At 57.6% G+C, this 16,350-nt stretch overlaps 1 protein-coding gene across 1 annotated transcript in view; it reads left to right on the top strand.

Annotated features, from left to right (window-relative positions):
* PHACTR3 (phosphatase and actin regulator 3) overlaps nucleotides 1–16,350 on the top strand; it is a 114,541-nt gene that overhangs the window by 69,711 nt on the left and 28,480 nt on the right. Inside the window, exons 4-7 of the mRNA XM_081149409.1 lie at nucleotides 4,965–5,141; nucleotides 8,522–8,734; nucleotides 10,873–11,047; nucleotides 11,888–12,135. Of these exons, the coding sequence (XP_081005535.1) occupies nucleotides 4,965–5,141; nucleotides 8,522–8,734; nucleotides 10,873–11,047; nucleotides 11,888–12,135 (813 nt within the window). The remainder of the gene's footprint in view (nucleotides 1–4,964; nucleotides 5,142–8,521; nucleotides 8,735–10,872; nucleotides 11,048–11,887; nucleotides 12,136–16,350) is intronic.

Below are 16,350 nucleotides of genomic sequence, written 5' to 3'. Positions count from 1 at the left end.
TTATAAACCATGTCAAGAGGTAGAGCCTGCTCTTTGCTCTGCATGGAGGGGTGTGGGCTGGATTCTGCCCAGGGCGTAGGTAGGCAGCCGGTCTTCCCTCTGGTGAGTGACTATGGAGCAGGGGCCAGAGGTGCCGGACACCGGCCTCTCCTCCGGAGCTGGAGCTGCGTTGTCACTGATCCCGCAGCATATACGGGGGAGCACCTGCCGTGTGCAGCCTCGTGCTGCTGCTGGGGGCACAGGTGCGCCCAGTACCCTCCTCCCAGGGCGCAGAGCGGGGGAAGGAACCACGGTGGATCACATGGCCCAGGTGTCCGGAATCAGGGCGGGAGCCTGAGTGCAGCTTGTGAATGCTCTGGGCGTCAAGACCACAGCTGAGATGCGTGTGGGGAAGGACGGGCATGTGGCACCCGAAGAACGTGCCGCGTGCGCCTGACCTGGCGGCTGTTTGCTGCACGTGAGGGTCACCTGGCAGCTCTGACCCGAAGTGCTGCGGGCGTGGCTGCCTGCTTTATAAGCCTCCCCAGCCGCGCCCAGCTCTGTGCGCCCAGGCGCAGAAGTGGGGAGACCCAGGAAGCAGAGCGAGTCTTCCCCCCAGAGGAGCGGGGCCCTGTGGTAGGAAGATGTGGGGAACCCCAGGGAGGGATCTAGGGAAAGTGGGTGGGGTGCAGTGAGATTAGACATGGGGAGAGGAAAGGCGGTCTGGGTCCAATAGAAAATTGCCTCTTCTCTGCCCCTTCTCTCCAGTATGGACAGTCAAGACAATTAGTCCTCAGGAAGTGGCTGGGTGATAGGCACCCCCGGCCTCGGTGCGAGCCCAGGGCAGCCGTGGGCAGGCGGGCGAGTGGGCCTGCAGTGTGTCTGCCCAGGGCATCCCCGGAGGGCACGTTAGAAGCCAGCCGGGCGTTGCTTCAGGGAAGGGACCTGGCGGTCAGGCAGAGGAGTGGAGGGCTGCGGCCTCAGCCGACTGGTGCTGCCTGAGTTCTCGCTGTCTCACCTCGTGGGCCCGCGGCAGTCACGGCCTGTGGACAGTTACGGCAGCAGGTCAGAAAATGCCTTTTCTCACTGGGGGCTTAGTCCAGCTCCAGGTCAGGCCCTTGTATCCCCAACTGCTGCTGGTGTTGGTGGGATTCTGTGGCATCTCCTGAGCCCAGAAGGGTGGGAGGTGAGCACTGAGGCTCCCGAGTGGGGACCCCAAGTGGGAATGCAGCGTCATCTCCTCCTCAGGCCTCTGGCCGGTGCAACTGCGGCGTGAGCCCCCCTCCCCAGGAGGCAGCTGCAGTTTCCTGGGTTTGGGTTGAGGGATCTCCCTCAGCAGCCAGCACCTGCTCCCAACCAGGCTAGAGTCCCTGCAGCTAGGAGCGCCCCCCTGCGGCTGCTGCCCTGTCGCTATGACGCCACACAGGTGGGTGCCTGGGGCTGAGTGGGTGACGGTGGCTGAGGGGCCCAGAGAAGTCCCTACGGCCTCGTGCCACGGACCCTCCAGAGCTGCCTGGAGTCTCTAGCAGCCCCAGGACCTCGTGGCTGAGCCTCGATGGCCAGGAGGGAGGCCCTCTGCCCTGTACACGTACTTGCACACACAGTGCACACACAGGTGTGAGTCACCCTGGACTCTGTCTACACAGCGGCCACCAGCACGACTGGGGGCTGACCCTGGAGACGTGTTTTTGTGATACTGTCCACACTGCGTTTATGTCCCCCTCTGACCCCTCTGCTCTGGCTCCGGGATGTCAGGTGATCTGCTGGCACCAGGCAGGGCCACTTGTGTGGTTGTGGGATTCATGACATGGGACTGAGTCTGCGTGGGGAGGGGGATGTGACCATTTTCTCTCCACTTTCACTGCTGTGGCCGTTCTGCTCTGACACATGTGACCAGCGAGGGCTGGCCCCACCCACATGCCACGGTGAGGACGGTAGCCCACAGGTGTCTCCATGCCTGACGCTGCGTGTTCCTGGGTGCCTGTCCCCCATCTTCCCGTTTGTGCCCACGTCGCATTTTCTTAAATAACCTAAGGAGGTTCATGCTCCACCCTTGGCTGTGAGAGAGAGCTGTCACCCGGCGGCTGTGCTCAGTGACCCGGGAGAGAAGGGGCTTTCCTCGAGACGTGGGCAGTGATGCCCGGTCTGTGTGGTTTCTGTGCAGCCGGAATGCCAGGGGCAGTGTGTGCGTGTGCGTGCACGTGTGTGCAGGAGTTCTGTGGTGTGTTCCCTCTCCCTGGCTACTCCAGATGAGATGACACAGGCCGGGCCGTGTGCTCCCCTCTGCGGCCCGCGGAAGGGAAGCGGCAGCCGTGGAAATGGGGCAGGAGGGAGGGCCGCGCCCACAGCTTCCCCACCCCAACAGCGTTTCTTAGCAACCGCCCTGCCACCAGGGCTATTTTAGGAACAGTAACTTTTCATTGAGCAAGATTATGAGCTGCAGCTCTGAGCCTGCTGGAGCAGGGGGCGGGGGGCCTGCTCCCTGGTGGGCAGCTCCCAGGTCCCTGAAGGCTGGCCTCGGGCCCTCCAGGTTCAAGGCTCTGACCAGCTTATTCTTCCTGTTGATGTTGATGAGTAGGGAGGGGTGGCTGTGACGGCAAGGCCAGTGCCTTCTACGACTCAGTCTACCCTGGGAAGTGGTGGCAGCCTCACCCGAGGCACTGAGGTCCCGGTGAGCCGGTGCCTGTGGATGCCCGTGTGCACCCTCACGGGGTGCCTGCTGTCACCTCTGTTCTTCACAAGGCCCTACCAAGTAAGCTGGTGGCAGAAATTGTCCCAACTGTGTGTCAGGTATGAAGAAGCCAGTCATGACTGAGAGCCCTAGAAGCTAGTTTTGAGCTTTGTGACCCAGTTTTGTCCATTGGGCAAGTTCTCTCGGCTTTTGTCTGGGTCTTTTCCTAGGTCAGAAGTCGGTCGGTAAACTCTAGCTGTGGTCACAAACCGTAGGCTGTCTTCATAAGGCCCTGAGCTAAGGATGGTTTTTAAGCTTAAAGTTTTTGTAAAAGTAAAAAATTCAGGAAGAAAATGCAGCACTGATTGTATGGCATGTGGTCCACATTGGCCATCTGTCTCCCTTTCTAGGAACAGGTTGCCAGCCCCTGGCCTGGACTCTGGTCAGGTGACTTGGCTGAGTCGGTGAGATCTTTGTAGCCCCCAACCTGCAGACTCCAGGCCTGGCTGACCTCCCTCCTCCCTCGAGGAGACGGGTGTGCCGCAGAGGGAACCTGATGAGCTGTGGTCACAGCTCACATCCCTTGAGGCTGCACGCATGGCCTGGCCTGAGTCCTGGGCATGGGAATGGCCCTGGTAAGGGAGCCTGTTGTTATCACCTGGGCATGTGGGCCCTGGCTTAGTGGCCAGACCATCACCACCTCACCATCAAAACTCTCATTCACCCTGGCTGGGTGGCTCAGTTGGTTGAGCTTCAGCCTGTGCACAAAAAGGTTGCAGGTTCAGTCCCCGGTCGGGTGCAGGTGGGAGGCATCCAATCACTGTTTCTCTTTCATATTGATGTTTGTCTCCCTCCCTCCCTCCTCTCTAAAGCTAACAAAAACATCCTCAGTGAGGGTTAAAAAACCCCAAAAACCTAGCCCTCATCAATAGCAATAATGACAATTGCTAGCAGGTGTGTGCTCATTCTAGGCACACTGCGTGTGTTAACTATTTAATTCTCATGCTTTTGCCGTGAAGCAGGTGGTCAGATTCTCCCCATTTTATGGATGAGGAGACTGAGGCCCAGACACTTGCTGTGTGGGCACCAATAGTTCTGCGGTGGGGGATGCATGGGTGGGGTGACCTTGTACTTCTTGTCCAATCATGGTGCTTTGGGAGTGAAAGGGACACACTGTTGGACATTCCTCCTGCTGCCCTGTGGTGGGAGGCAGCTTGGAGGAAGGTCTCCTGAGTCCGGGCCGTGCTGGTGTCCCCACACTGCTGCTCCTGCTGCGTGACCGTGTGCATGTCACGCTGCCACTCTGCACTGTGGTGGCCTGATGACCCAGTTGTGGGGACCGAGGGGTTCCTATAGGGGACTGCGATCAGTGTCTCAGAAGGGGGGACTTCTATCAGCTGCCGAGTCTCCCAGCCTGGACCTGCCACCTTGCAGCTGTGTGACCAGGACCAGTTTTTATGCTCCTGAGCACTGGGCCCCTCATCAGTAAGATGTGATGCTGAGGGGTCAACGGTCAGACTGTCAAAGGCTCCAGCAGCTGAGCCCCAAACAAGGGGAGCCCAGGTCCCCTCTCTGCCCTGCCAGCAGCCTGGTGTCCTCCTCCTGGGACCCCTGCTCTGTGATGCCCCACAGTCCTTGCCAGCCCCCCATTTCTGGGCTCATGAGCCTCTGAGCCAGCCGGGGGTCAGGGTTGTGCCTGTTATCCTGCCTTCCCAGGTCGCCCGGTGCCGGATGCATAGTGGGTTTTTGAGAAGCGTATGTGTAATGTGGGACCCATGGGGGTGATAGGTGCGGAGGGGAACCTGTTATCCATAGCCACAATAATATCGCCTAACAATTCCAGCACCGCAGGGCCTTTGTTGTCACCTGTCTGGGTTGACCTTGTCTGGCAGGGTGGGGCAGCTCAGCCCCAGCCCACTAGCTAGGTGTGTCCTTGAGGTGAGGACCAGGCCAGCAGCAGCAGTGTGCAAACGCTTTTGAAACCACTGCTGCATCAAACCTGCTGACATCCCCCTGACCAGAGCAAGCCCCAGGGCAGAGTCTGGGGTTAGGGTGGGGGGTCATTGTCCGGTCTCCCACAGGTGTTGGAGTAAGGGGGCTCAGGCAGATGTGCAGGGCGGAGGCCAAAGGGTGTCAAGATGCTCGGTGCTGCCTTAGGAAGACAGGGTGTGGACCAGGACTCCGGGGATGTGGGGGACAGGAGTAGGGTACCACAGCAGGGCCTGGAAGGCACACTGCCCAGGGAGGCCTTGGTGTGAATGAAAACGCGCAGGGAGGGCGGACAGGCTAGGCCGACAGCTGCGTTTCCTTGCAGATGCCGAAAGCAAAGTGGGCAACCCTGACGGAGGCCCCCGAGCCACCCACAGCGAGCTGTCCTCACCCAAGCAGGAGACTCTGGAAGATGCCCAGCCGGGGAGCCCCTCGGCCCCCAAGACAGACCAGGCTTCCCTGGATGAGCCGCTGTCCTCAGACACCCATTTGGAGGATGCAGGTATCAGCTGGGGCCCGTGTGGGGTTGAGCTGCAACCAGGATGGCCATCGGGGGACTCCTCGGAGGCACAGCCACCGCCGGTCGCTGAAGCGGGGGCTTCGGTGCCCGGCGCCCTGGCAGGGCAGGTGCTGGTGAAGGCCCGGCCTGTCGCTGCTTCTCCCCCAGGTGTGCTTGGTATGCTGCTCCAAACCTCACTTGTTCCCTCTGTTAAATGGGACACACAGTGGAGCATGTGCCAGGTGGGGGAACTTATCAGAGTGGCAGGCACTGTGCTAATTACGGTGGTGCAGCCGTGGTGGTGTTGAGTCATTTTAGTTGAATGGACTCGGATGGTTGCCAGCTGTGGGAAAGAGGAGACAAAGGGAAGGGTGGAGAGGAAGGAAAGCATGAGCCCAGCAAAGACACCTGTGGGTGCTGTGAGGCGACCACGCCCTGCTCTTTGACTGTTAGCAGCATGGCAGAGCAGCCTCCTGAGAGACTCAGCTCGCACAGGAAGCCTGTTCCTGCTAAAGTTGCAGCTGTAAACATGCCAGGCAGTGTGGGGCTGGAGCTGAACCGTGTCCCCACAATGGAAATCCAGGACGTGAGGACAGGCTGGCCGGGGTTTCTGCGGACGGTGGGGTCTTCTGCTTCACAGCCAGGCAGGCATCTGTCCTCTGCTGCCCCTCCTGCCCAAGGAGGCTCCCCATGTGCTGCTTACTGCTGCCCCATCCACAGCACCCTCCAGCATTTGCAGGCACCTGCCAAGGGGGGCCAGCTGTGCCTGTCCAGTTTCACCCTGACTTGGGGATGCAATTGGAGTTTGGGATCTGAAGAGTTGGGGCCGGTGGGACATCTTGGCATCTCCTGCAGAGGCCCTCTTGGCACACTTACGTCCTGCCATCCCCTAGTCACCCGACTTCAGTTAGGGTGGAGGTTGATGGGATTCTCATGGCTGAGAGGCGTTGCCCTCAGCCACTGAGCCTGCAGCTCTGAAGTGGCTGCCTGGTGGCTGCTGGCGCCTGGCCCTCCTTGACAGGTCCTTTCTGCTTGCTCAGCTCTGAGGAATGTGCCTGCTCCTGTCAACGCCGTCTAACCTCAGGTGTGCTCTATCCAGGTAGTTCAGGGATGGATTTCAGAGTAGACTAGCTTTGTTGGGCACAAGCTTGTTAAGGATCTTTCCAGGGGTGGGACATGCTGTTGAATCAGGGGTCCTGGTGGTGAAAGTGCCTGAGTCTCGTCCTCCCAGAGTGAGGGGAGGAGTGGGCTTCAGGCCTCAGTTCCTAGAACAGAGCCCTACCTGGGTTGGTGGGGTGACAGCAGAGCCTCCGCTGAGTGTTGCATGAGTGAGCAACGCCCTCTGCTGGTCAGGGCAGGGCAGACAGCCCAAAGGGAGGGATCCCCAAATCAGGGAATGTGCAGAGCTCACTTCATCTGTTGTTTTTCCTGTACTTGACACTTTAAAGGATGTAAAATTTCAGTTTTGACAAGATTCCAAACTAATAGTAGCTGTGCACACTCGTAAGGTGCAGAGGGAGACGCAGGCCCTTGGACAGGCCAGGGACACACTCATGAGGTGCAGAGGGAGACGCAGGCCCTTGGACAGGCCAGGGACACACTCATGAGGTGCAGAGGGAGACGCAGGCCCTTAGATAGGCCAGGGACACACTCATGAGGTGCAGAGGGAGACACAGGCCCTCAGGCCAGGGCCACGGGCCACCGTGTGGTGAGCATAGATGAGCTTTGTGGAGAGGCTTTGCAGGGGGACTCAGAGTTGGTGGTATGTGGAGTCCCGGGACCTTCAGAGTAGGAGGGGGACCCTCATTCCACTTTGGGCTAGTGGGGTGGGGACACCTCTGTGGAGCTGTCAGAAGTCTGCCCCATGACCCAGAGCCGAGTCCGCCTTCTGCAGTGGGAGGGAAGAGGCATTCCTTTCTCAGGTTGTGTTCATTAGCCGTGGGGAGAGCCAGGGCTTCTATGGCAAAGGCTACATTTCCAGGAGCTTCACAAGAGAAAGGGCCTGGCCTGGGAGGTTGTCACTTTTCCACATGCACAATAAAGTAATAGAAATGGTGAGTGATGGGACCCAGGGGACATACAGGTACACTCCCTGGTTTCCTGGGAGCTCCCTAAGGGCAGGATCCCATCCGCTGCCTCCCTCAGCACCCTGGACAGTGCCTGCCCACAGGGGCCAGAGGAGGTCCCTGTGGATGGCTGGGTCCTTGATGGATGGGTGGATTCCGCCCTGACTGTAGGACCAGCTCTGGAAGGCTGTTCCTGGATGTTAGCATTCTCAGGTGGTGGTAAAAACAAAGCAAGTGCCTTGCCTGGGCAAGTGGGGTCCCAAGGTGGGGACAGGGAGGGAAGGGGAGGGAGGAAGGGGGTGTAGGGACAGATTTGTGTCTGAGCCAGGAATCAGAGGAGAGCCTCTGTCTTATGGCCTCAGTTTCCCCTGTAAAGCAGGTGGTGAGGATGGCAGGAGGGGCTTAGAAACGAGTGGGAAGTGCCAGGAAAGGTATGAATTGGAGTGACTGAGGGCGGGCAGAGCTGAGGGCCCTGGGAGTGGCAGTCCCAACATGACATGGCTGGGACTGGGGCTCCTGTGACACCCTCTGCAGGGGTAGGATGGTGGAGGTTCCATCCAGAGACGGGACTTTCCCAGAGTTAAATGGAAAGGAAGTAAGGCCGAGGACTTGGGGTGTGGGTGAGACTGTTGCTGTGATGGATGGTGGAAGTTGAGCTGGATAGAGAAGTGGGAAGGGGGAGGGTTGATGGGTTGGGGGAAAGCAGTGGGGGGCAGGGTGGAGGGCGGTGCTCAGAAGCCAGCAGCTGGAAGGGGTGGGGGTGGGGGACAGAGGCTGACCCTTCCACCACTCATCTGGTTGGCATGCAGGCCTGAAGTCAGTAGCTGCTGAGTTTGAGGGCCCGCAACATGCAGACTCACACCTCATTGTTACCTCTTGTCTAAACCTCACAACTGTCCTGTTACTAGGCTGGTGTCATGCATGGGTAAATGGAGGCACAGAGAGGTTTAGTAACTTATCCAAGGTCACAGAGGAAGTGCAGGGGCCAACTGGAGCCCAGGTGTGTCTGATCCCCAAACCTGTGATGGTGATGATGCCCCCCACCCCCCACCCCTCACCCCGGCCAGGTGGGAGCTTTGGCACCACCTAGTGAGTGAAAGGGGACTGAACCACTTAAGCTCTTGAAATTATTTCCCTCCCTCCTCCTCTCTGCTTCTGAGGGCTCTGTTGATGTTGACTCATAGGGGGTCAAGTCCGTATGTGAAGTGACCCCTGCGTATTCTGCCCTGGGCTAGCAATCCCCCGCCCTGGCTGTCCCCACTCCCGTCCACCACAGCCGGGGAACCATTGTGAACTCTCTGGTTTGCCTTTGAACAGCCAGGACGCCCTCTGCAGACAGAGGTGAAGAAGCCGACGCTACCAGCAGCCTCCCGCCGACCACCGACGAGACCTCTCAAGCCTTAGCTGGGTCCCACTCCCTGGACAGTCCTCCCAGAAACCTGGAGAGGTCCACGGGCCAGCTCCCCAGCCCCCCGCTGCTGCCCACCCCGCTGCCGAAGGCAGGCGCCAAAGCCACAAAGAATGCCACAGGTGGGTGTGCCTGCGTCGTCCGTCCACCCATCAGTGCCTCAACCAGGGCTGACGGCTCCCACGGGGGCTGGTTCCCACCCTTCGCTTCTGCATTCAGGGGTCAGCAGGTCCAGGGGAGCAGAGCCGGGCGGGAGGGCTGTTCTTAATGAGGATCTCTGCTTGTCAGAAGCAGGTCGCTCAGTCTCCCTCTGGCCAAATGGGCAGCCTGTGGGCAGGAGACTGATGTCTTCCAGAACCCGATGCAGGAGAAACAGCCGCCCAGACAGGCCTTTCTGTCTGTCTGGGTGTGCAGGTGGCTGTCCTGTTTCCCTCTCTTCTCTCTCTCCCCTCCCCTTCTTCCCTTTCTCAACCCCTCTCTGTGTCTGTTCATCTCCGTTTTACCTGCTATCTCCCCGGGGAGCTCCGTGCAGGAAGGCAGATTAGGCAGCGGTCAGAGAGGGAGCACGCGGGGCAGAGGCCCCCAGAGGCCTCCCTTCTGGAGCTTTGGCCACGCTGGCTGAATAATCCCAGGCAGCTGACACATGTCCTTTCCAAGCTTGGGTAGCTCCTGTCCCACCACTGCTGGGAACCGGGGGCACTGCTGGTCTTGGGGAAAGGCTGCTCTTCGCCAGGAGGGATTGCTTTTGGAGTAAATCCTGACAGCCCCGAGGGTGGAGGGTGTGCAGATGACGGCAGGTAGCAGAGGCCACTCGTCTGCTCTAAGCCCCTGACCTCCACCCATAACAACTACTTACCACGTGTCCGGTGCACACCAGCCCCAGGCACCCCAAGGAACCCCAAGTATACACAGCCCATTCACTGTCCTTGAGGGACAGGGCATGCTTGGTTTACAGTGGAGGAAATGGGCTCAGGGGCTCCAGCAACTTGTCCAGGTCCCCCAGCTAGTGGAGACTTGAACCCAGTGTAGGGCCTCCACGCCCCCCTGCTTTCCCTGCTGGAACGTCCTTCCCCTCACTTCACCTGGCCTGTGCGCCCTGTCCCTTCCTCCAGGAGCCTTTCCTGACCAAACCCCTCAGGCACGTGCACCGTGCCCCGGCATTTGCCACGTCCTTTCACTGCAGGAGAGCATCAGGGGACACTCATTGGATACGTCACCCACCAACATGGGGACTGGAGCAGGAGAGGAAGGGACATGAGGGTGGCCACAGGACTTTGACCTTTGGCCTTTGGCCTGATCTCTCACAGCCGAGACCACATTTGGGAGAGTCGCTTCACTTTCCCACTGTCCTTTTTCCTTTCCTTTGGGGGAAATGTTCCGTTGATCCTGTGAACACTAGGTAGGGTGAGGAGGAGAGAGGCTCCCTCCCCTGGGCTTCCCTGGGGCTTGGGGACGCAGGAGCAGAGTCCCCTGGTCGCTTTCTTGTCTGAGATGCACAGCAGCCCCCAGCCCAGGCTCCCTTCCCCCTCCCTCCCTACCAGACATCAGAGAATAGCCTGCCCCAAATCCCACCAGGGACTTGCTGCATGGTGGTCAAGCCTGAAAAAAAATACATATTAAAGTACACTGAAGTATTAGATATTAACATGTATAAAAACATAGGAAAAACTTCACCTTTAATCCAAATTTCTGGCTCTTCTTGAAAAGTCTCCATTTCTGGCAGCCCCAAATCACAACAACCCTATTAAGATGGACAGGCTCTCCTCTGTTTGCCACAGTCCCCACCCCTCCCTTCTGTGTGAATTGCCCCTTGACTCCCCTGTGTTTCACCTGCTTGGATCCTGGAGACTCAAGAGTTACCCCCTCTGGGAAAGATATCCCTGCCCGGGCACAGCTGAGTGACAGTCAGCTCCTTGTATGGGGTCCTGTGGCCTTTGCCAGCTACACCTGGAGTCACTTGCCAGGTTCCAGTCCCAGCCCCTGCCACCTCCTGGAGATGCAGGACCTGGAGTTGGCTTCTGAACCTGAGAGAGGAGTGGTGAAAGGTGCCCCGGGCAGGTGAAGGGCTCGACTGTGTGGTATTTGTTCCCTGTGTCTGCGATGGCGGGGGTGCAGGGCTCAGTGGAGCCCAAGCTGCACTGGCATTGCTGGGCTCCCCTGGCCAGGGGCCTGCGTCCTCTCTGCTCCTCGGCTCCGGGGCCTTGGCGGTTCTTCCTCACTGCCCACGGACTTGGGTTCTCCTTTGGTCCTCACTCCCCAGGCCAAGTTGTGCTCTTTCAAGACTCTGGCGGGAAGAATACTGACCCTCCCCTCCGAGGACAGCTTTCCACGCCCACGGGCTCTCCGCATCCCACCACAGTCCACCGACCGCTGCCCCCCAGCCGTGTCATTGAGGAGCTGCACCGGGCGCTGGCCACCAAGCACCGCCAGGACAGGTAGGCAGATGCCCGGCAGCAGATACCTGCGTGCCTGGATTCCCAGGGGGCAGCCCGTAGGGAGCACCGTGCAGTCTCCAGGCTGGGCTCCCTGCGCTGTCACTGTCCTGAAATTCTTGATCACATCTTAACAAGCAGCCCTGCATTTGCATTTGCATTTTACCCCAGGCTCTGCAGCTGGTTTGCAGCTGGTTTTGGTCACCAATTCTGTGAGGGGTCAGGCGGGTGGTGTGTACTGTGGGAACCCGGACACAGAGCCCCTTGTTTCCCCAGAGGGTCCAGTGGGGCGGGGCGGGAGCTTCCCACCCTCCCAGAGGCCCCGGAGGGTGGAGCCTGGAGTGTTCACCTGGCAGGAGTACCAGTGCTTGTGCCAGAAGGCTCACCCTGGTGTTCTTGATCTCACCTGGTTGGTCTGTTGCCTGTGAAGAAGCCAGTTGTTGGTGGGCAAAGTGGGTGATGGGACACACACACAGGGCTTGGCAGAAACACCCGACAAAATGCCCTTCTTGGGTCTCAGAAGCCCTTGGTCTGAGTGTTTGCTGGGCTCAGTTTAGTAGGTTTTATTCCATGTGTGTCTGTGCTGTTCAGAACCTCACATTTTCAATAGCCACGTGCTGTGGGCTCAGGGCCGTGTGTGTGTGCGTGTGCGTGTGTGTGCACCCGTGCACAGGTGCTTGCCTTTCGTGCTTCTTGTCCTGTGTGTTTGGGACAGAAGCAAAGAAGTCGCTCTTGTACTCGGTGTCATTGCAGTATCTATAATGAGCCCCCCGTCCCCTGTCAGTTCTGCAGTGTTTCCAGGTGAAGGGACAGCGTGTAGCCCAAACCACCTTTCTCATTCAGTTTTCAAGGGAGGGACAGTAAAGGGTCCCCGAAGAAGCGGGTGGACGTCCGCCTGTCGAGAACATCCAGCGTGGAGCGGGCCAAGGAGCGGGAGGAGGCCTGGGGCGTGGACGGCGCGCCGGAGGGCAGGCGGCCGGCGGCCAAGGAGTCCGAGGAGAACAAGGAGAACTTGCTGGTGAACTCGGGGCTCAAGGAGGACTTGCTCCTGTACCAGGACGACGAGGCTCTGAACGACTCCGTCATCTCCGGTGAGCCGGCCCTCGGGCGCCGGTCCCCCCGAGGTGGTGTCTCGGCGCCGAGCCCGCGCCTGAGGTGGCGCCCCTGCCGCAGCGTGGAGGAGGGTGGGGCGGAGGGTCTGCCCCTGCGAGGGGCGGGAGGGGAACCCCTCCGATAAGCAGGGGCATGCAGACGGGCTCGCAGGGCTGAGACATGAGCGAACTTGTTTTATTTTGATAACTGCATGTTAATTTTCACTTATACTTGAGAAAAAATAACCGTGACTCAGCAGGTGACTCAGAGTATCCCTGCTTGGGATGACAGGGCAAAAAGGGACATAGGTTGTCCTCGGAAGTCCAGTGTTTGGGAATGGAGCAAAGAGTGCTAACAGGAAAGCGAGATGAGATGGGGGGAGGGGTCGATTCCAGGGGCACCGGAAGTGGTGTAAATGACAGCCTGTGCTGTTTGGGGCGGCGTCCGTCACAGGCCCTGGAAGTCCAGCTCGTATCTGTCCTCACAAAGTGCTCAAGGTTATGGTGTTTGCTCTGTCCTGCCCTTGAGGACTCGGGGGCCCAGCAGACAGCACTGTAGATGCCCCTTGATGAAGGGAAGGAGCGAGGCAGGAGCAGAGGCGCAGGGTCCCTGTGTGCCTGCTGTAGGCGGCTGAGCTGCCCTGGCCTCGGGGAGGGTGCAGGGTGGCCGTGGCTGCAGGCCGTTCAGGGGGGCAGCTGCGACTGAGAAGCGTTACTGTTCTTCCTGGAAGCATCTCCGATTGACTGTCACAGCCGTGGACAGAGCGTGGGGTTCTCCGCAGCGGGGCCAGGCCCTGGGTGGGTCCCCAGGGTCTCGCCTCCATGTCCTCACTGACCAGCCCAAACACCCTCATCCTGGGCTCTTGCAACAACACTGTAAATGTTCCTTTAGCTCCAACACAGTTGCAAGTTGAGCTTAATTTTGTCATTCTCAGTATTGCCCGTCTCCCCACTACTTTATCAGTTACCTGATTATTTCAGTTACGCGTTTAACTGCTGTCCCCCCCCAAGGGAGAGTGCCCACATGCCTGTGCACCATGTACCCCTCGTCCACACAGGGCCCGGGTCTAAGATCAGAAAGCAGCTGTGGGACGGTGGCTTTAAATTCTGCCTGCAGCACCCATGGGTCCCCATTCACTCCTCCAGCCCGTGACCCCTGAGCACCAGGTGTCCCTCCATTGACTGGCACATCCACCTGAGGTCTCGTAGGTGTGGCTGGCCAGGTGTCTTCAGGTCTGAGCTCGGGACCTTTGCCTCTAAACCCGGACTGCACCCATCCCTGTAAACCATGCCTCTGACCTTCCCGTGGCCTGGAGCCACCTTGACGCTCTCCTGACTTTGCACCTGACATGCAGACAGCCTCGGGCATTTAAGGACATGGCACCTGCGAAACAGGAGTATTGTCAGCCCAGGGAGCCCTCATCCTGGCCATTTCTCCCAGGGCCTGGGTCCATCCTGAGACTTCTGTTTTTTGTGTCTTTTTTAAATCCTCATTCGAGGGTATTTTTTCCATTGCTTTTTAGAAAGAGTGGGAGAGAGAGAGACATCTACTGGTTGCCTCCCATATGCACCCCGACCGTGGCCGGGTAGCGAGCCTGCAACCGAGGTACGTGCCCTTAGCCGGAATCAAACCCGGGACTCTCTAGTCCACAGGCTGACACTCTAACCACTGAGCCAGACCGGCCAGGGCTGCTTTTTTGTCTCTTAAAACCTGGTGTCCTTAACTGAGCAGGGAGTTTGCAGCCTGATGGGAACACAGGGAGGGTCAACTGGTTGTAGAAGCTCCGCTGTTGCTACCGTGCCGAGCTCGCCGCCACCAACTGTATTGGCCAACTCCCAGCAGAGCTTTCTCTGCCTGGGCGTGGGGTCAAAGCTCACAGCCCGAGAACATCATGTTGAGGGCTGGGCCTTTGTGCACAGTCGGGCCCGTCTGGAAATGCCTGCACCTGTAACCGGAGCCTCTGAGGGTCGGTCCCAGCATAACCTGGGGTCCCCAAGCCCTACAGTCAAGTGTAGAAAGCAGATTCTTAGCTTTTGTCACATTCTTATGTGTCCACAGCTCTCGCCGTGAGGAATGTCCAAGACAAAATGCTTGGAGGAAAAATTCAATGTTGGTTATAAAATCTAAACTGCTACTTTGGGGAGGAAATACAGTAGGAAAGGCCCATAAAAGTAGCCGCTCTGCCCGGCGGGCAGGGGCAGGGATCCGCGGTTATTTGCCCCTCTCGGTCCACACCTGCGTCCTCTATTGCGGCCGCTTTGCTGTGCTGGGCTCTGGTGCGGCTGCTGAGGCACCGGGCAGCGTCGGGAAAACTGCGGTTATCTTCTTACCCACTGGAGGTGCTGCTGACGGAGCCTCTGCAGGCGTCCTCTCGGCCCACGGAACCACGCCAAGGCAACTTTCGTTACCAAACGTCTTGACCGGAATTCTCTAGTAATCGGCACCATACGCATCCGCGTTGGAATCTAATTCCTGGGGCTGGAGGTCCCGGTCCAGAGTCGGCCCTATGACTCTGCTGGACAGGCGTTCTGCTTGTCCAGGTTGTGAGATGCATTTGTTCCTGTCGGAGTGACCATCGGGTTTCCACCCGGGGCAAATACGGTGTCTTGATCAGCGCGGAGAGGTGCGTTACAGGCCGCCTGCGTGTGCGGCACGCTGGTCGCCACGTCCTGCCGTGAGTGCACGTGCCCCCGCAGCACCCTTGCACACGCACATGCTTGTACACGCACATGCTTGCACACACGGGCGCCTTCATGCGTGTGTGTAGTCAGCACCAGGTGAAAGCAGGATACCTGGGCCATTCTCAATTCATCAAAGGCAGTTTTAAAAAAAAATTCTGTTTTATGGAGCAGTTTTAGGTTCATAGCAAAACTAAGTGAAAGGTTCAGAAACTTCCTGCATACCCTGCCCCAGACCTGCACAGCCCCCACCACCATCAATACCCCCACCGGGTGAAACACTTGTTACAACCGCTGAACCTGTGTTGACAGGCCATCACCTGAGTCCATAGTTTACATTGGGGTCACTCTTGGCATGGTACAGTCTATGGATCTGGACAGGCGTGCAATGACATGTAACACCCATTATTACAGCATCATTTGGAGTTTCGCTGCCCTAAAACCCTCTGCTCTGTCAGTTCAGCCTTCTCCCCTCAACCGTTTGCACCCACTAATCTCACTGTCTCCATAGCTTTGCCTTTTCCAGAATGTCAGAGGTGTGTCCCCTTTCAGATTGCTTATTTCACTTAGTCATGTGCGTTTAAGGTTCCTGTACGTATTTTCATGGCTTGACAGCTCATAAGAAATGAGTGCTGAATAATAGTGTATTGTCTGGATGGACCACAGTTCATCCATCCACCTGCTGAAGGACATCTGATTGCTTTCAGTCCTATCAACTATGAACAAAGCTGCTGTAATGTCCTTGTGCAGGTTTGTGTGGACATCAGCTTTCAGCTCCTTTGGGTAAACACCAGGGAGCATGGCAGCTCGATCCTATGAGTATTTACTTTTGTGAGAAACCACCAAGCTGTCTTCCAAAGTGGCCGCACCGTCTGCGTTCCCACCAGCAGTGACCGAGCCTTCCCGCTGCTCCGCGGCCTCGCCAGCACTTGGTGTTGTCAGCGCTCTGGATTGTGGCCATTCTGATAGGTGTGCAGGGGAGTCTCATTGTCGTTTAATTTGCATTTGCCTGATGACATGGGATGTGGAGTGTCTTTTCATTTGCTTATTTGCCACCTGTGCATCATTTTTGGTGAGGAGCCTGTTAAGGTTTTGGCCAATTTTTTAATTGGATTGTTTGCTTTCTTATGGTTGAGTTTTAAGAGTTTATATATATTGGATAATTTTTAGCAGATGTTTCTTCTGCAAATATTTTCTTCCAGTCTATGGCTTGTCTCCTAATACTCTTGACACTGCCTATTGCAGAGTGGAAGTTTTTGATTTTAATGAAGTCCAGATCATCTTTTATGGGTCATGCCTCTGACAATATTGTACGAAAAGTCATCACCATACTCAGGCCATCTAGGTGTGTTCCTGGGAGTTTTATAGTTTTGAATTTTACATTTAAGTTTGTGATCCCTTTTTGTGAAGGGTACAATGTCTGTCTAGATGTATTTTTTTAAGCTAATTTGCTTCTGGTAGCTGCCCTCCCATGGAAACCACCTATAAAACTGGACAGGTGTAGGAGACTGCTGTTTGGGGGCATCAAACAGCAGG

The sequence above is a fragment of the Miniopterus schreibersii genome (assembly GCF_964146895.1).
Source record: "Miniopterus schreibersii genome assembly, chromosome: 10".
NCBI classification, from domain to species: Eukaryota; Metazoa; Chordata; class Mammalia; order Chiroptera; family Miniopteridae; genus Miniopterus; species Miniopterus schreibersii.
The sequence above is the reverse complement of the archived record's forward strand: the minus strand, read 5'-3'. Positions and strand labels throughout refer to the sequence as shown.